We start from the raw sequence: 21,356 nt of genomic DNA on the forward strand, positions 1-21,356 counted from the left end.
TACTAAATAAAGCATTCAACATTATTAATGTGTCTGTGAACCATTTTGTTTAGTGAACATGCATGAGGTTGACAGAGATACTGAATGCAGCAATTGTACATTTTGATGGCTTAAGAATTAAGCTTTTTGGAAGGCATGTGTCAGCGCACATACCTTCCAAAACAGTATTTACCACAAGAATTTTTTCCACCCCTTTTTACACTTCTCATGCCTTATTTTCCCCCTTGAAGTCCCACTCTGAAGTCAATATTCATTAGCTGGATCATCTACCATTCAGGCCGGCTCCAGAGAGACCACTGCCAGGTGAGAACTATTCAATTGCATGTATTTCATATTCCAAATCAGAGAGTAATTGACAAATAAAACAGGAATTTCCAAATAATAACCCAGTATATCCTCCCAAGATTTTTTTTCCAGCCCCAAAATGCACTTCATAGCATAAAGAATGTACAATATCATGAACTGTTAGTACTCGAGCGTTCGTGGATGCCTCCTGCTACGCACCTCAGGGAGCAAACCTCCTAAAGTGGGAAGCGTCTGTTGGAAAAAGAGAATGTTAGGCTGCAGCACCAAACAGCTGGGATGGCAAAGGGCATGGACAGGGTGTTCACAAGGAATGCTGCCTTGCAGCAGTCACACTTAACAACAACATGCATGATACTCCATCACACTTCTGCACAATTAAACTTTACTGATGTTTTGGCTGTCATATTATATAATTATACAATTATAAGTATGTGTAGCATCATTTTAACACCAGCTAACAATCTTACAAAACCTGAGGACTTCACTCTTTTGAATAGCAAAAAGAGATACCTGATACCTGGAGAGCTATTTTGTTTTGTCTTCCAAATCTTTGAATTCTCAGCCAAATCAAAGAATCTTGTTTAAAAAGCCTTCTTCTAATTGTATAGCTACAATTAAAAAGCTATACATCATTATTCCTCAAAAGCTGCTTATATTCTTTCTTTATATAGAGGTAGAATCTTTTCCTTTACACAAAACACTTACATGTAGAAATACCATACTCTATCATAGCTGCTAGAGTGAAAACAGATGAATAGTTACTAAAGTGCTGCCTCTTTATAACAAGCTATATATAACAGCTGACACAGAATCCAGGGCAAATACAGCAACAACTGCTTTTTCTCACCTTGCCTTTTATTCAGTAACTGCAAATATTATTTTTTTCTGGATTATTTCCTACACAAAATTATTTAAATCAATGTATTTCATGATATGAAACAACAATTTACTTATACATTATATAGGATTGCAAATTTCATTAATAAATGCTTAATACCACTACACAGTTTGACAGATGACAGCTTAAAACTTGAGATTACTTCTGTATGATAGTTTCTTCTTTTATTATATATATTTTGAAATGAAACATATAACTTTTTTGGGTATGGAGCTGCATAATGAGAGAAGTATATTTTTAGGTTATTATGCATGAACTAAAATAGCTTAAAAAAGTTTAATAAATCTTATTCTAGACCTCCAAATCTTCATCTTCATGCAGATGGAATGCATGCAATACAATGCAAAGATATCCTCAAATGTTTGCAAGATGAAATTTAAATACGTGACTTGAATACCAAACTGGTGCTTTGGGGTTCTTTTTAAGGAATTTGAAGGAAGGTTGTTCCACTATTCTTTAGAGTTATTTTGTTTATTGATATGGGCATCTTTAAGGACATAATAATATTAGGTCCTTCTAGACTGCAATTTTGTAAACCTTTATGGCATTCAAGACCCTGCTTACAAAACTCTCATTCCAGGAAATTTCTGTCCATAATTATACAATGACCAAAAAAACTAAGATTCAAAAACCTGAAAACTAAAAAAAAACACAAAAAAACCCCACATCACCACTATGTCAAAACCATGACATGCAATCTATCTGTAGTATCTATCAGATATCACATCGAAGTAACAGTGATTCAGATGACCTAAAACACTTTGATAATTTATTTTATAAATTCTCCACATTTCAGCTCTGAGTGCATGCTAATCAAAAGAGCCTATATTAGAACACCACATCACGCTGTCTTGAAAGCTCATAGAACTGTAGCACAATACCCAGCTGTAAATCCCGAGGCAGAAGCTAAAAGTCATCCTGTGGACAAGATTATTAACCAATTCTGTGAGCTGCACATGCCCATACTATAAAGGAAAGTTAAGGCTTCTAATTAATTTGAGAGCTGTCTTTAGAAGAGCATTTGCAGCTCAAGGAAAAAAAAAAAAAAAAAGGGAAAAAAAATCACATCACACCATTGAGAAGGAAGCAATTTGTCACCCGTAATGCTGGGAGCCAAAATACCTGCAACAAGACAAGGCTGGAAAGGAGAATATGCGTTTAAGAACAACTTCTAAAACTGCTGATTGTTCCTTCTTCTGACCAACGAATCACTATGTAGTAACTAAATATACGGAGCACAGCTAAATATACTTTACGCTCTGTTTTTAGTTTGTCTAAATAAAAAGGTAAAGAATTACACACTAAAACACAATCAAGTCTTTCATTTAGCCTGTTGGCCTCAGTTCATTCAGTTTTCTGTAGACAACTTGCCTTACATCTTGTAGCCATTCAATATATGGCCCAAGACGTTCAACTGGATTTGCAACTCCAGCTTGGGCTGTAGCAGCTGATTATATACACTGTCCAAGAAAGACTAAAGTGTTGGAAAAGAATTTGGAAATTAAAATCATATTAAACTCCAGTGGGAGAGGATATAAGGAATAAACTTAGAAACAGACAGTAGTGATGAGCTGTGGGCAGGCAACTAGATATAACTTACAATGATTGAATGGCTGCCATTTCAGTTTATCAGCATCTTATTATTTCAACATTGAACTGTGTTTGTCGAACAGCTAATTAGTTAGGAAGATACATTTTCCTCCAGGGCAATTATTAATTTCCTTCTGACTACAAAGAAATGAAAAAGCTCTTAGCGTAGATAAGGACACCATTATATTTCAAGTCTGATTTAGATTCTCAGAGAACTGAAGCTGCAATATGAAATACAATAGAGAAGCAAAAATGTGGTTTGTTTTGTTTTTTAAATCTCTTTCAGTTGCTATGTCATTGTTTAATATTCAACAACCAGATCTAAATTCAACTCCCCCCCAAGCATATATATTCAAATAACATTTTATTTTATAGTATCTTTGTTCAGAAACTCATGATAAGGCTAGTACTCAACTTCAAAGGATTGGTTGCTCATAAAATGCTTACACACTGCACTGACTTTTTGTGGTCCATGTTGAGCTTGGATTCAACTGAGCTAAAACTGATCTCTACTATTATAAAAACAGTAGAATCATTTTAGGATTAATAACTGCAAAGGGGATTAAACAAGCTCATTCTTCAGCCATGCACTGTTAATTCCCTTTCTCTGTCTCTACAACTCTGCTTTCCTATATGAATAACATCTACATATCTCAGAAGAAAACAGCATTAGTAAAAAAAATTACCAGACATGGAAAAATATCTATTGAACTATGTAGCAATCATAGCCAATAGCTAGCTATTCTATGTGGTCTAAATACTAATAGTGAAGGAAAATTCTTAAAAAGTATTTTCAACTTTAATTCTGTATTACTTTTAGTCAGAATGTCAATACACCTGCCATATTTCCTTGAAAGTTTGAAACTATAGGTCATAATGCATACTGAGTAAGTTAAATAAGGCACATTTCCTATCTCAAACGTGTTTAATCTGCTGTGTATATTGTTCTACCTGCCTAAATAGAACTTAAAAAAAGATTTTTGAACATTTGTGGTTTTGTATAACAAAATACCAAAGGAATCAGATATATCTGTTTTCTCCTCCCAACTGTACAGCCATCTATATTTTAAAATAAGAGGTCAAGTGAATTTGACTTATAAGGGTATTTTATATTATTGTACATAAAGAGATGCAAACTATGATGTATAAAAATTCTACGTATTTTATATATACCAATGTAGGTCTGTATATATAGTTCATATTTACATAAATTGTATTTATGCTTAGATGACTTTATCCAAAAACATTATAACATCTTCACTACCCAAAACAAAATTCAAATTCATTCACAAGAGAAAAGGAAAAAAATGGAAACTGTTTCAAACTTTTTATCATGATGACCCATTTTTCACAGAATGAAAACAAATGAAGCTGGATATCAAAACACAAAGAAATGAACCCAGTTTAATTTTTTTTTTTTTTTCAGTTCTTTACGTTCAGTATTATTTCAAAGGTGGAGGCTCTGGTATAAACTGATTACTATGGGGACAGTGACACTTGTCATATAATAATGCTCCCACTGTAAACAGGGTACCTTATGTTTTTAAATTTATTCCTTATTTTTATTTTTATTCTACAATTAAATGTTTTAATTAAAATTTCAAAAAATAATGCTAGAAATTAAGTGAAAAAATTTCATTGAAAAACTCGCATATACAACAGGAGAATCAAAATCATCATGCATTATGAAATAAATACACATTATTATTTATTAAATAATATTCTTTTATTGGTTGATTTGTCAGTATCCAGGGCTGTATCTATTTTGGTGGGAAATTGAAAATCTAATTACTTTTCTGCAGACATAAATAAAAATTATCCTATACGTTCATCAGTAAATGGGGGGAGGTAAAAGAAGGCATGAAATAAAGACAAAATGCATGCTAGCATTTTTCCCTTTCTGCCTTATAAAAGGACAGGGTGAGGGAAACTGTTTCATAAGCAGAGACCAATCTTGCTTTCTTCGCTACTCACTCATCTCATTCCAACACCCAGTTTTAAACCTGGTTATGATCTAATTCTGTACTCCTGGTAGGCTAGGATTCAATTGAGTTAAAGATTTTTAAACTCACTGCCAGTCAACCTTATCATGAACTTTCATTATGTGCATGTAATTAATTGGGTCCAATGAACAATATCAGTACTGAGTTATAGACTTTTTCCCCCCCACTATATAATTAGAATATAATTACCCACAGGATATCAGAATGATGCAAAACCTTTCCTCTAAATGTGCCCTCATTAGGAAACAAGTCTCAATGTACATTTATTCAATCAGTATGAATTAATTAAAATGTTACTGAAATAAAAGAGAGTAACATTAAAGTGTATCTGACATCTATTAAAAGACTATCACTTGAGATCTGCACACCGTTTATAACAAAACTCATTTAACTTGAATAAAAAATTTCACCATAAAACAAGTCTTATATACAGAAAACAGAAAAGTAAAAAGGAAAAAAGTTGACAGACTACATTTTACTAAAACATTTAAAATTGATGCAGTCAGATTTGAAAAATCTTTACAAGACACTGAATCGGGACAGATGTGGAGTTTTCATGATGTACACAGTATCAACTACATGAGTTTCCCCTTTTTTTTTTTCAGCTGACAATATCATAGTTTATCATATTTAAGAATAACATTTGAAAAGCTCTGTTTTGAGCAGTTTTTAAGATGGGAGGACCTTTATTTAACTTAGACCAGCTATCTAACTTTCACATGACAACGCATTTTGGTTCTCTCTTCAGCCACTAAGAGTCACTCAGCTGAGATCATTTTGGTAGCACTGGTATGATATACAGTGCTGTGAAATGCAATGTGTGAAAAAGTCCTTTAACTTTGTAGAAATTGTTGAGGCTGGACTTCACAAGAACTGAAGAAATGAGACATAAGTAATGCCGGATGAAAAAGGGAAAAATATGAATGTCCCTAGTTCTGCAAAAGAGAAAAGATGAGAAGGGATTTAGCCTGTACCCTTGAAGAAAAACTTAGAAGGCATCTTGTTCTGAGATTAATTCTGCAGTTTTCTGAAAGAAATCTTCCAGAGTTACAGGTGGAAAGGAAGGCCAACATTTTGGGAGATCTAAGATACAAGATTTTTCATGTTGCTATTTTCCTTATATTCTGTGGGAGAAGAAAATACATTTTTCTCTGACACCTCAAAATGCTCAAGGATATGCCTGGTACAGCAAGCATTATGGTCATCTGCTTTTATTTACCTTCCACATCCACAGAGCATTGCAAGAATATTAATGCTCAGCTGATCACTGAAGTTAAATATGTTACATGGGTGAAGGACCCTTCCACTGTCAGATTTGTATGTCTGAACACACAATTTTTATTAACAGACACACTTGCATGGTTAGACGGTTTTCACAAGAATATATTCACTGGTTTTGCTGTCCATATTGAGAATGCTGGTCTCACATGCACTGAAGTATTATGTTTTTCAAAAGAAATTCCCATAGCAGGAAAAAGGAGACACTAATTAAAAAATTACTAAGACAAATCATATGTACACTATAACCAATCACTTTAAGAAGAAATTACTATTAGCTAGGTCAGTGACGTAGTATTTGTAACATAACTAAACTCAGGACTTTAATGCATTTTTGGAAGAAACTACTGGATGAAAAAATATACTACAAAATTATAAAGTCCCCATTGAATCACAGTAAAATATATTTTCCATTCCAAACAATATAAATTGTGCTGAAATACATGTCTTGTGGTGCATTGCTAATAACACGATTCCAAAGCAGGAAAACATATTTACTTCTGCTTATGCCTTGAAAATTTGGAGATAAAACAAACCTATTCAAGGGCGATTTGACTCTAGAGTCGTTCTACATATCCTCTAAACAACTTAACTAAACTCCAATTGTGGAATAAAAATCTTAATTCCTCTATTCCTCTTCCTCTCCTGAAAAGAAAATGTAGTTATGCCAATATAACTGAAGATAAAATTTCATGCTGAAGATTCATTCTGTTAATACCGAGGGCAAATGATAAATAACATTAATTTGAAAACAAAAGTCCAATAACAGAATCATGATTTCCAGATGCAAACTCTTAAAGTATGACCTCAAATCCTGAAAATTAAATAAGGTAATACAGAATGTAATCATCCAACAAACTTAAAATAATATTTTATAACTATTAATCAGAACTTGTCCAGATAATACAAAAATACCACAGAGACAAACCAAAAAGCCACTTTTGTGATTTAAAAAATATTTAAAATATTTCATAAATATTAAAGGCAGGTTTCTATTGGATTGTTTCATTGAGAGCAATGGAATAATCCCACTTTACACAGGTAGAGGGCCAAAGTCTAATATCTTTACTTTAACAGATTTATACCAAAACAGCCAAAAGGATTCATTAGAAAACAAGTAATTTACAATAGACACAAATATTATTCCTAATGATCAGCAACTGGTTTAAGATTAGGATGTATATTTTCTTTTTTGCCTCCCTTCAATAAATTACACTTTCTTGAGTTCAAGCATTTTTTACACTTATTATGAAATATATTTAAAGAGGACCACTCATCTGTTCTCTTATGAATATGATGATGCTATGACTTTCATCAGCATAAAATATCCAATTTAATATGTGAAAACATAAGTTAATTCTCAAGCTCTTTTTTAATGATAAAATGGGTCAGCTCTTTTCTATACAACCTACACATAGCATGCATTTTTATTTTCATTGAATTGAGTTATTGTTTTTGTGGACAGAGAAATTTACTGTCCACGACTGCAGAATAAAATATACTATAATGTTGATGCATAGCTTACTGCAAGACCAGTGTCATCATTCTAGGTAACCTCCGGCTTAGATCAGAGACCTCAGCATTGCAGATATACAATATGCATCCCAAGCAAAAACTGCCCATAAGAATAACTTCATTATTCTGGGAAGTTGGATCTATAAAAGATGTAAAATGTAGAAGTGTTCTGCCTATACAGTTTCTGGTAAGTACAGTCTGAATAAGTGATAAAACCTGAGTCAGCTTCAGTTATAATATGCCCTACAGAAGGTTCATTCTCACATGAAGGAAAAAGCAATATGTAGAGGGTAAAACACACTTATGCCTATAAACCCATCAGCCAGGATTTCACATTGTGTTTAAGGTTCACACAGTCCTGTGAACTCAACAAATATTTGGCAGCCAGTCCCAGCGGCATTTTAATGTTGCATTTGAGAGAGGATTATATCTGAAATTAACATACAAACAACTCACCAACACTACTGGGCAGATTGATGTGGGTGGCAAAATATGGTCTTTCAAAGGTCCACAGTCACATTCAGGTTTCAGATGTGAAGCACACTTGTTATGCAACTATATAAAGACAGAAAATGAAGATTCAACTTAGACATTTTTCTATTACAGCATAAGAAAATGGAAATCCTAGAATGGGGTGAGTTTCATTAACCTAATTATTACTGAAGCTCTTGAAGGAAAACAAAACATACTGCAACAGAAACTCCCCAGGATGGACAAAACTAACATACTTGTATTGAAGTGAAGAATGACTGATTAAAGTATTTTTCAGTTTGGAGTGTGGATCAGCACACAAAATAAGAACATGGCACAGCAATACATTAACTGCAGCACACTGTTACTGGTGACCAAAAGCTTCATTTCAGGAGAGAGCTTCTAGCACTGAGCCAGGAACTTCTATTCTACTACAAGCAAGTAATTCAATGCAGCTTTTGGCAGTATTGGAGTAACGGCTTCCTTCCTGAAGCTGGTAGCCACTACAGATTCAAACAGAAGAGAAGAACACATGAATATCCTACATTAAGCGTCACTGGGTAAATTTTGGTCTTGGTTGAGTCAGTTTTCAGGCTTCCATTGACTGCTGACGAACTGGAACTACTCTCCTTTTTCTAATTTATGCTTAGAATTCATTCCATTTTCTCGAAAGCAATGACAATAGTTCTACTCTGAAAACATCAAAAGAATATCCTCAGGTCTGCTGACAGGAAGAGCATTGGCTGACTTCCATTTTGCTACAGAGGTTGAATGGACAAATGCGCATATAACAGGAATATAAAACGGTAACAAGTAATGATAAATGATTAAATATTTTGTATTAGCAATCAAGAGTTCCTGTTCATAATTTAGAATTTAACTCAATTCAAATTACTCTAAATATTCAGTCACACAGTACAAAGGCACAGTTGTGCGCTTGGATCATGCAAAGCATTCACATTTAACTAGTATACTTCACCATATCATGAGAGATAGAATAAAATAAAATTATTATTGTAAAATTTTGTGAAAGTTTACTTTTTCTGGACTTGATGGTCATAAAGGTCTTTTCCAACCTAAATTATTCTGTATTTTTTCTCTATATAGATTCAATAAAATGCATTAAGGTGTTCAGATAGCATCCATTTCCCCTAGAGATGGACATTTTTGAAAAGGTGTATATTTACAGTAAAAAAAAAATCAGGCTAATAAATATCAGGAGTTGAGAGGTAAAAAATCTTATTAACAAGTGATTTATCTAGTATAACAGGTAGCATATAATATTAGTTCAACAGGTTGAAAAGCTGTTACAAAACCTGTAGTTCAATGCCTGCATCTGAAGAACACATTTTTTCAATGACTGACTCATTTTCCCTTAAATGGTTTAACTCATATGAACCCTATCAAAATGACAATAATATTGTACCAATTGCTGATACATAAACTTTATTGGTAATATGGGCTTCATGAAATTATCTAGTATAGTTAATTTTGACACGACATTTCTGAATTCTGAACTGAATGGCACTTAATATTAGCCTTGTCCATATTCATTTATACTGCAAAGTTACCTTTTTAGGCAGGCAACAGAAAATAAAAGTCTAAAGAGTTTTGATTTACTCCGAGTATTAAAGACTTATTGTGAGGGTATTTTGGTAGCCCTGTAATCTAAATCATTTGTCATGCTAATTCTCTGCCTCAGTGGTAAGGCTACTTGTACCATAATTAATGCACACCAGGCCATGTTACATCAAATAAAAGTATCTTCACACATTCAGTGGTAATTAGCAGCTTTGCTACTCAGTGGCATGCAAACTTATCTAGGAAAAAATAGCTTAATCTTCTTATTAGTCTCTGCTGATCTCTGACAACAGAATTGGCACATAGCAAATAACAAAAGGCAGAAGAAATGTAGCTTTAATGAAAATAACACTTTGACACAAAGAAATAAAATAATATGCATGCCTCTCAAAAAAAGTATATTGTAACAGGTTTTAAATACATTTCTCCAAAACTCCCTTATCCTAAACCTATCTCTTGTAGAATATTACCTCGCTCAAAAACCTGCAAAGCAGGAAAATGTGTATTCGCTGGAGAGAAGATGAGGGGAAAATAATTTACATTACCATGGTGGAGAACTACAAATTATATGGAAGAGGGATCATGGATTTGGCTGGGAAGTCAGTATAACAAGGCTCCTTAGTGAAAAAACACCTCTAAATTTTGGGACTTGAGTCAGTTATTTGACATCAGAAGTGACCTTATTAAGTTGTAAGGATAGATATATTTAAAAAGCATGAAAGAGGCTCAGAATTAGCTCCATAATAAAGAGCATCCCCTTCGACTATAAGCTGTGAATGTGCAGTACAAGGAGTTGAAAAACACATGAAGGATGTGATCATAATTATATAACCTCAGAATATCCATTCAAAAAGCATACATCTCTTAGAAATTCAAACATTTTTTCTGTAATAAACGTATTACTATTAGAAAATGAAGCTATTGCAATAGAATATATCAAGTGAAGAGAATTGCAAGTGAATAGGAGTTTGAAATATAATTTGCAGTATTTAAAAATACTCATTCTTTACTTGTGTCTAATTCACATCTGAATCTATAAAATAAAATATCGTAAAATTTATTTGGAAATAAAAAATTCTTTTCAAAAAAGGCCTTTAAATTACTGATGGAAATAAACTGAAAAATTGTAAACCTTAGCGTCAACATTTTCAACTTCAGCTGTCAAAAAACACACACCCATTTTTAATAGGAAACTTGACAGTTACTTAGGCACTTAAATAAGTACACAGGCACCCAGGACATTTTCAAAATAATTTAGCATTTTTCTTTAGAGTGATTTCAATCATAAATTATTCCTCAGTACTTCTTCACTGAATAACAGATCTTATGAAAATCCTCTGACTCTTGATGTACAACTTCGAGAAGTGAAAGACCTTTACAAATCTGGTCCAGATCCACATGAACTGAAGGGAAAATAATTTCTACTGAGCAAAGATGGGATTTGCAACTTCCTTTGACTTTAGAAGCCAACATATGTTATACAATATATATTTCTTGAATGATAAACACATATTATACAGGTATAGACATTTGTATATCTACAGCAGAACACCCTTATTTTTCTTGCTAAACACATATAGCCATTGCCTAAGTTTAATTATCTACAGGCAAAACATTTTGGATTGGGTGTTTTACTCTTTACATAAATTATCCAAATTTTGACAGCAATCTGGACTACATATTTGCTTTCTTCTAAAATATTGTTTTTTAAGTAATCATAACAGCTTATCACTGAAAGCATCCTGGATCTATTTTCTTTGATGATGTTTCATATTTTGTATTCTTGTGTTAAGAAAATATGTCATAAAACATCCAAACTTGTACGTTTAAAACAAACATTCACTAATGCCTCAGTCTCATATTATTATTTAAAGCACTGAACAAACAACTGCTGTTCCGTAACAATAATAATAATGATATCAGCAAAACCAACAAATACACGCGAAGAAGGCTGAAATCTCACCCCACTTAGATTTAAATCCTCCCCTGGCTAGAAACAGAAATACTGGCACTGCTCCTTCTAGCATGAAGATCTCACTTATAAGGGCAGTGTTCCCTGAATGTCATTAGTTCCAGTTACTGGTTCCTGCTGAATAAGGAGCGCACAAAAGTTGTATATATTTGACTTGGTGCACAGATTAGTATATTATCAACTTGTCTCTGCTATTATTCCCAGACACTTGGAATCACTGTATCCGACCAGATGTCCTCAAATTCATTTGCCTGTCAGTAGATCACCAATTAGACCTAGTGTCAAGAGTGACCTTGATTTTTCCTGCTACTGAAAACTTTCTTAATCCTTCTGTAGTGTAGACTGGGAATTCTGCTCTTTAGTGGCACGCATTATTTTCATATGGATATTGTCGTGAAGCAAATTTGCTTCTTGATATATTGAGGTAAGCATTTCATGACGTGAAATAATCATATTTACTTGCCACAATTAAGAAGTCCTAATACTCTGCATATCCCATTCCTTAAACACACATTAGTCACTGCTGATGACTAAACTGAACGATACATTCCAGGTTATGAGGCTATAGAAAGACATTCAATTTTTTTTAGCTCTCGAACCTGCGTGAAAGGTTTTACTATAGTATACTCACTGTAATCTGACACCAAACACAGTGAAGTCCAGTCAAGCCTTGGTAACACTTTATAGTTTTGTGACACTTATCACATTTTGTTGGACAGTTTCCTTCTACCCAAAAGTGGTGCATTACCTGCAAAAGAAAAATGTGGATATACATAGAGTTACTAAAATAACAGGTACATGGCAAAGCTAATGCTACCCCAAACTTACATCAGTATTCTTTTTAGACTTCACATATGTTTTGATGCAAGATGCAGGAGCTCTGGAGACACAGCGTTCATGGACTGTATATTTGCAAACTGAAAAAAAGAAAGATGTTATTAGATGTTAAGGCAATGGTGTTTCTCACTACATTTCTTCGAAACAAATAACATTACCAGCATGTCATCTCTAAGTAATCAATCCAATCAGTCAATGAAAACTCAAACTAGACTGCTTTTTCCATGGAATACAAAAGGCCAATTAGAACAGGAAATATTATGCAAGTGAGAAATCCAAGAATGCACTATCATTGCATAACAGGAAATGCTTAATTAAATCAGACCTTACTAAATTTTTTCACAATAATTCCCAAATGACAAAAATATTAAAGACAAATTGGTGACTGCCAAGTGGTTTGTGTCATTTGCTAGTAGGAAAAAACATATATTTTACCAACTACAGGCATGAGAGCAGCTGGCAAGGACAAAAATAAAAGCCAATGAATTTATATTGTTCCTACCATGGATTTATAAATCAGAAATGGCTGATTAGTCCATTTTTTAAAAGCAATTGTTTTCATGTATTCCATGCAATCACCATAACTTTGACTCCTGTTTTACAAAATACCAGCTCCTGAGAAGCTTTTTCTTTTTTCCCCTAAGCCCTCCAACACCAGTTTTAGGTAATTGCTATTGCTGACCAGGTCTGTAAAGATCATGCTAGCTGCATTTGGAAAACCTACAATGCAGGATACAATGCAAAGCTCTCCTGACTTCAATGATACAACTGTGCCAAGATGAGGAAATAATGCTACATCTTATGCCTGCATTCAATAGAGTCAACTATTAAAAACTGAGAATGAATTTCTCCCTGCATGGTATATGTCTCAGGCTTTTGACCTCGAGAGCAATTAAGCACAAAGTACTTCTAAACACCTTGCTTGCACCTATTACACAAACCCAGTGGGAGGTGCAGCCATTAATCAGACAAACTGCAGGGAGTAACATTGTTGATTGGACCATGGAGGGATGGTGAGGACCCCTGTGGTTCCCCTCTTTTTTTTTCCTCCCACACAATCTAAAATGCAAATAATGAAATCTATAGCAATGCTTTGAAAATATACTGGAGAAAAAGCTTAGCTAAATAAGGAAATAGTGGAATAGTTTTGCAAGTAGACTCGTGCCTCTTGCTGCATTAAGTAATTGAAAGGATCATGTTCTTCAGACACTCTGAGACCACTGTTCTCACAAAATAAATGCCTAGCACAATAATAAATACATTCTCAAAAGCTGCTGCAGCAGAAAAAAATTACAGGTTTTCAAAGGCTGGTCCTTTTGGGACAGTTGACATAACTGGTCTACCCATTTCTGATAATTACTGAAGGTGATCTACATTATTTTTTCAATAGAACTCTCTTTCCAACATATATGGGTCTCAATTCTTCACAATATCAGTCTGACAAAAAAGAATATTAAAGACTGTAACATTTCAAATCTAATAGATCAGTACTTTATGTATACATTCTAGTTGCTGTCATCAGCATTTAATAATCTCAAATTGTGCAATTTCTATTTGTTTGAATTTTAATAGATGTATCTTTCCCATTTCATAGTATGGTGAATGAAATCATACGATGCGAAAATGCATACAAGGATTTACACCCAAATTATATTTCAGAGAAGTCTGTGGCCCCCAGAGGAGAGAAATGGTCAATTCAAACCCCTCATTCATTCAGACTAATCTCAAATTAAATCAATTGTAAAGAACAGTACAGGCAGAAAGGTTCTCATGAGCTGTGAGGGGCTATCTTTCATGCCAAAAATGGTGAAAGTCAGTTGCAGTAAGAAACAGATTATTTTACCAAAAAGAAAAATAAAAGGTGACTTTGTACCATCATGGAAGAATACAGCTGTGTACTAAACTTATCATGAATCTAATGAAGCAGGGCATAACATGAACCAATCCCTAGAATCATCCACAAGACATATTCAAATCAGAAATTAGGTCTTAAAAAAAAAGATCAATCATTGGAACACAACACAAAAGAAAGATATGGATCTTCCTTTTCTGGAAACTTTCAAATGGAGATAAGGTATCTTTCAGCAACCCTTGGTTTCTCAAGAGACATGTTAAGAGGTGGTGAAACACAGATGATTAGGAAATGCATAGATACAGCTCAAGGAACTGAAATGTAGTAATGGCATCTAATAGCCTAATGAAAATCAAATTAGATGCAGAAGATTTTCTGTGCTCCTTTTCTTAAAATATATAATCAGTAAATACATGGATTGAGATTTGTGACTACAAAACAAGTAGCTATACAAAACTTTAGAACCATCACAGAAACTTGATTTCTGGGAAACTGGTATTTTCACCTTCATAATTAACAAAATAAATCTGTGCAAAATTTGAATCAAAAAACATGGGAGTTAGATCTTTGTTAAGTTGGTATCTATTGTACAAAAATTAGTAAAAACAAAAGAGGAGTAACAAAAGTATAAAGTTAAAATCTAAGCCTGATACTCTATAATAAAAAATAAAAAAAGCAATAGCAATACCAGTAAACAAAAAAAGAGCACTAGACTCCAAAGGGATCTAACAGTGATAACCCTTTGAAAGCAGAAAACTCCCTCAAAAAACACATTTTAAAGCCAAATCTCTTGAAAAAATTAGAAAAGAACCATGGGCACTCAGGGGGAGAAGAAGAGGGGGACACACTACTGTGGTGGCAATGGTTTTATAAGGGGAAGCTATTAATTCTTTGTTATGCAGCAAGAGCAACATTTCTAGGAACAGACGTAAGCAAACGGACACTGAAATGCTCATACTCACAAGAACAGCAGAGACCTTGCTTTCCCACTCCGATCAGCATGTTCAAACAAAGATTACAGTAGGCAGGCTTGTTGAAGTGTTTCAATCTCCATACATGCTGTCCATCATCTTTCACATTCTGCACAGGACATAAGAGAAACAGATTTCACTTAATAAAATAAACAGTGAAATATGTAAGTGCCAATGAAAATTGGTGATTTACTCAAGAACATAAAAGACAAGCTGTTACTTCATTTAAGACTCGGCACCAGATCATAGCATAATTATTCTAAATACACAGGCAATGATATAATAAAAAAAATTCTTCAGAAGCTCATGGATATCCATGTGTTTCGAAAACAACTCAGAAAAAATCCAAAAGGCTGCTGTCACCACTGCAACACAATGATATCAATGTATCCAGGCTGATATTAAATTACAACAAGTATTAAAAAATATTTTTTCTAGAATAATCCAAAAAATAATGGTGCTGCAGGTCAGAAGATAAAACTCCCCAAAACAAATAAGAGAAAGGGTTTTCCAAAACCACACAAATATTCTTAATGACTGTCAGAATTAGTTACGTATATCACATATGTGAAACAGGAAAACCAACCACACCACAATGACTATTCCCAGCTTTAAGTTAAATTAATCTATACTGCCAATTATCTATCAAACCCCATGTATTTAAGGGTAAGATTTACATCTTAGACCTCTTCTCCAAAAATGGAATACTTACAGTTAAGGCCAATTTTTTCAGTACTGTTGCACTGTACTTAGATCTTTCATAAATAAACTGATCAACTCACTACTTAGGGGCCCACTGTAATTTATGTGAATCTCTAAAATATTATCAAATCATTCATTTTATGAAAATAATCTTTCTGTTGGATTATTCTCCTCTTCCTTCTTAACGGACTCCTTCTGGGGCCTTTCTGTTTTTTGAAGGTTTAAAAAATTATGTGCAGTTGGTACAGATGTTATATTATTTCTCTAAATTCCTGGCTTCTTGGCAATACTGGCCATGAGGCTTTTTCCTTTCTAAAATCATCAGAGGTTTTGATTCTAAAAAAACCAAGACAAACCCAATATAATACCACTAGATTTTTTTTAAAAAAACATAATTTCTCTTTTACCAAATGTAACATCCAATGGAACACAGACAGTTAATGTCCACCAGCTGTTTCCTTGTGTATTGATGAAACTGTATAGTCTTCTTGGTCATGTCATTGCCAAAAAGAAAGTGCCATATAGCTAAAGCAAGTCACACCAATCTCTGTTTCTCAGAAACCACATCAACAGCCGGTTCTTACCCAGTTTCTGATTTCTCACATCAAACTACTATTACTTGTCATCATGTATACACATGATTCCTGACTAGACTTTCAATAATATGATGGTTTTCACTGATGAGAATAGTCAGTGTATGTTGGTGAGCATAAATTTTAAGAAAAATTTAGTTTTGTCCTATATTAGTATATACTGTATAAGTTATGTCCTTAAGAATCAGTTTTGCTCTGTTCTAAAATTAGAAGTTGATACAAGTCAAATACAACAAAGACTTCATCATCCTTGTGGGCAAAAAAGAAAAATCCTGAAGCAAAATCAGCACTCTAAAAAATTAAGAATGTTTGGCTCAAAGCTAGGTCTAAGCCAGAACACAACTTTGAAAATTTCCTACAACTTATCTAGAAACAAAAAAACCTGAAGTCCATTAAAATATATTTTTTTTCTCTAGTATATCAGGATTAGAGCATAAGTAATAGCTGCCCCAATATTACCAGCAGGAGTTCAAATGCCATCTCCGACAGCTGGGCAATGTCAGGGTCCCCTTTCTGCAGCAAAAGCACAGCAGATGCCTAATGTGGGATTCTCAGGCTGGCAAAGAGTGTGGAGGTTTTCCAATTTCCCCTGAAGAAGCAGAAATAGATTCTGCAGCTGTGAAGCACTAGAAGCCTGTCAAGCTCCTTCATGACTGGCAGCTGAAGGGAATGTATTCCACTAAACAGAGCTCTCTAACTTCCATTTTTCTTCCCATCCTACTACCATATTCCACTCATTTTTGAAGTATTGTTAAACTACAACATAGTATGTGAATTTCAAGCTTTCTAAAAGTAGGCAATTATTCATTAGACAACAAAGACCAAGTAAATCCTTCTGAGAAAAAAACAGCAGACAATGTACACTTCAATTTTAAACATCACTCAGGTCATCAACACATAAATCATAAACCACAAGCACTTAAAATGCAAGCTGACCAGCCTTCCTTAGCAAAAAACTTGCTGTTTAGGAAAATTAACAGAAAATCAAACTTATGCACAAACTTGCGCTGCTTCCACACTAATTTTGTACTACTTTTTAATTTTAATTTCATTTTTAAAGAATGACCATTATATGTGAATATGTCGCTTCTTATTTGAACAGAACATATGGTCTAACTTAGCTGGCATTTTCCTTATCAGAAAAACAAACAAGTCTTGATGTGGGTGTTCTGCCAATTAAAACACTTAGCTGTGTTACAGACTGCAACTGATGAAAATCCATTACATAAACACAATGCACTTTTGGAAAAGAGCAAATTAAATCTTTGCTCTTGTGCACTGCCAAAAATAGGCAATAAAGTCCTGCATATGATTATGCATGCACATAACTTTTTAAAATACTGCCAAGAGAAAAAAAGACATAATATGAAACAAAGCCACTTCAATACAAGTCTTTAAGTATGAATAAAATCCACAATTCTGACACATCAGTGCATTTATTGACATTAACTCATTTCGCTTCCATATCCTGAGAAAGAGTTTAAAAACAAATAGACATTAAGAAGATCTCAAAGCAAGGCAGGTACAGTAAAAATCTCTTCCTCACTTCATTATACACATCACTGAAAATCAAGCCTCCATATGTCATACCTGACTTTTAAACCAAACTACTATAGTAACATTTATTTTCTTAACAACGGTTCTCTTAACTCACGGTCCTGACCCTGCTACCATGGATTTGATTGCCAAAGCTACCTGACCTTAAAAAGCAAGTCAACCATAAAAGAACCAACCTTAGAACTAGTGGAAAATTTTATGCTATCAGACTTTAGCTACAAGTCCCTAACCTAGTTTAATATTAACTTATGTCAGCTTTTTAGATATTTGTGTATAAGGTAGACAGAGACCTTCAAGATTCTGAGATTTAAAAAAAGTAATGAAATACCTGACAAATTTTGATTCCAGCAAACATGCCTTCTTAAAATAGCTACAGAGTGTCTAAAATACCAGAATATTCAGTTTTTTTCTATGAGAATAGTTAGTAACAAGTATCCAAGTGAGAAGGATGTTATGGAGTAGCTGTTATTCTTACACTGATTATTTTGTTTCCATTTATTTTAAAAATATTGACTTGACTCATTCAAGACAATTTTATTACTGATTTTTAGGAATTGTTCGATCAGTGGGAAGGTGAGAAGAGTTTCAATTAAACTATGCCGCAAATATAGATTAAAACAAACATCGTTACATTTTATACTCCTTTGGTGAATGCACATCACATTTTGTTCAATTTGCTTTGGAAAGAAAGTGCTTTAAGTCTGTCTTTGGTCAAGTGGAGAGGGAGTAACCTGACTCAAGGGACACGCTATTTGGGAGGCTCACTCCTAATTTCTGAGATACTGTGTATGTGTTTCAGAAGTCAAAATAAAAATCTTCTACAACCTTCATCCACACACTCGTCCAGAAACAGAAAAGGAATCACAGGAGGGAAAATTAAATGGTTTTTAAAAGCTTCATAAATAGCCACAGTATAGAGTTTCCCTGCCCAAAATCTGTAACCATCTGTCATCTGCAGAGACTTTGATGCCGCAGAAATGAAATTGTAAATAACGGTAAATCTGTATACCTGCATGAAACACCACTTATTTTACAAGCTATACAGAGAAGAGGTTAGTTACTCCTGACTTTTCCTGGGCTTTTTTCAACCTGGAGGGAAAACAAAAGGGAAAGCGGGGCTGTAGTAAAGAAAGACATTTGCGAAGTTGCCGCAGGGCAGCGGGGCCAGCCCCGCGCAGCGCGGCCAGGGCCGGGCCGAGCAGCGCCTCGGCTCCCGCCAGCGCGGCCTCCCTCAGCGGGGACACAGCGCCTTCTGCGGGACACTGCACCCGCCCTCAGCGGGGACACCGCGCCCGCCCTCAGCGGGGACACAGCGCCCGACCTCAGCGGGGACACCGCGCCTTCTGCGGGACACTGCACCCGCCCTCAGCGGGCCCTGCCGCCACAGCAGACGGGCACAACAGCTCCTTCATCCCTCAGGGGGAGTCTGCTTCCAGCTGGGAACGAGCTGGCGCAAAGGGAGGGAGCTACAGCTCAGGGGGCTCGAGTCTGCCCTCCGCCCGTATGGAAATAGCGCGCAGTGCATCGGAAATTCGGCCTTCCAGAAAACACACTCTTAAGGACTGACAGAAAAGTCACGCAGGACAATGAAAGGCTTGACTGTCTTTCTTCCTCGCTGAACGAAAGAAATAGAAGTCTATGAAACTGCCCAGGTGCTGAGCAGTCATTTCAAGCTCCAGCCTGAAAGGATTACTCACGCTTTAAGAGATCGCGCCCCAGACTCGCACATGTTTGCAAGTCTCTAGTTTGGCTCCATTTTAACAAACAACTCAAAAAGCATGGCAACAATAATATAATATACACGGTAAGAAGCACTATTCCCAAGTGTGGAATCCCACTGAAACATTCTATCCCACATTTACTCAAAAGAGTTTACAAGTTCTTTTTAATTATTTGAGTACAATTGCACAATATTTGCTGTTTGAGGATCCAAAGTAAAACTTTAGGAGTATATCCTTACGGTTTAATTGAAACAGTCTCAATGCAACACAAATGTTTGTCCCGCCAAAATTTACCTTTATTTAAAATGTGAACTGGGTTGGAAGATACAATTAGTGATTTAAAACAAAGGTATATTTGCTTTATTTCAAATTATTGCTGACTTTATGCATCATTTACTGTTTTTAAAGTTCTCTCTCACCTTAGGGCAGCTATTCAGCAACTCTACAGTATCAGGTACAGTGCAACCATGACATCTAGTGGCCAGTGAAGAGGGAATTAAATCTTTCCCTAAAATACAGCATTTCTTTAAACACTAGCACTGAACTTGCAGTTTGTACTTCCTTTTTCTGCAGTCACTGACAGTAGTAACCATTTGTTACAGGAAAAGTGAGACCAAATATCTGGCATGCAATTACTTTAAAAGAGAAATCAAGTGCTTCTTTTAAATCATGGTGGAATAATATTGTACAACACCTAGCAAAGAGCGTAGTACAATGCTTATGGCTGACAAGACCCATCATTAAGTAGCCTTTTGTGCACAGATTACAAAAGAAATTTTAAGTGATGCTAGGAGAGTCAATGAGCTAATTTTAATCTATTTAAATTAATGCAGAAGTAAATAAAAATGTCAGAAACGTCAAAGGTTTCTACCGTGGAGAAGTAGAATAAATAGCCTAGCATTCACTAATGTGCAAAAGACCACTTTCCCAAAAGAATCAGGAGTACTGCATCAATGTCTCTGTCCAATTTGTGTTTGGGTAAGAGACTACCTATTGCCTTAAGATGTAAAAATAAAATTGGCAGGTTGATGAGGACTCTGAAAACTCCTGACTGAAGTGTGACACTCAGCAAAAAACTACCTCATACATTTATTACAAAAAATTAAACCACATAAATAACAATTCCTACATAGATAACATTTTCTTCATTAAGGTCTCACTTTACATGAGAATTTCTTGAAAAAAAATCCATGAATTGAAAAAACTAAACATCAGAGTAAGAATTATTTTGTCTCAACAGCAAAGGTTTCAGTAGATGCTATATAGAACATATTTAGACAGTGCTAACAGGAAAAAGGATAGTCACCCAATTACAAATGGATTATACATGTATATGGATTATACATCCCAGAGCTTTTCTTCTGAAACAAATTGCCAAATAGTACATGAACCCCTCTCAGAACCCCTACAGAAAAAGAACCAATTAAGTTCCTGTTTAAGTTCCTTATCTTGTATCCATATTGTTCATTTAGAATATCAACTACCTTCAAAAGCACCAAAAAACCAAAT

General features: G+C 34.6%; 1 protein-coding gene across 3 annotated transcripts in view; it reads right to left on the reverse strand.

Moving 5' to 3' along the window:
- DGKB (diacylglycerol kinase beta) overlaps window positions 1-21,356 on the reverse strand; it is a 331,032-nt gene that overhangs the window by 218,084 nt on the left and 91,592 nt on the right. For 2 of the 3 annotated variants that reach the window (XM_050971447.1, XM_030234706.2), the window contains 5 exons: window positions 15,266-15,383; window positions 12,443-12,531; window positions 12,246-12,362; window positions 8,047-8,145; window positions 505-537 (listed from right to left, as the gene is read on the reverse strand). In XM_050971447.1, the coding sequence (XP_050827404.1) occupies window positions 505-537; window positions 8,047-8,145; window positions 12,246-12,362; window positions 12,443-12,531; window positions 15,266-15,383 (456 nt within the window). The remainder of the gene's footprint in view (window positions 1-504; window positions 538-8,046; window positions 8,146-12,245; window positions 12,363-12,442; window positions 12,532-15,265; window positions 15,384-21,356) is intronic. The other variant, XM_030234719.2, reaches the window with a different exon arrangement.

Source organism: Serinus canaria, chromosome 2, assembly GCF_022539315.1.
Source record: "Serinus canaria isolate serCan28SL12 chromosome 2, serCan2020, whole genome shotgun sequence".
NCBI classification, from domain to species: domain Eukaryota; kingdom Metazoa; phylum Chordata; class Aves; order Passeriformes; family Fringillidae; genus Serinus; species Serinus canaria.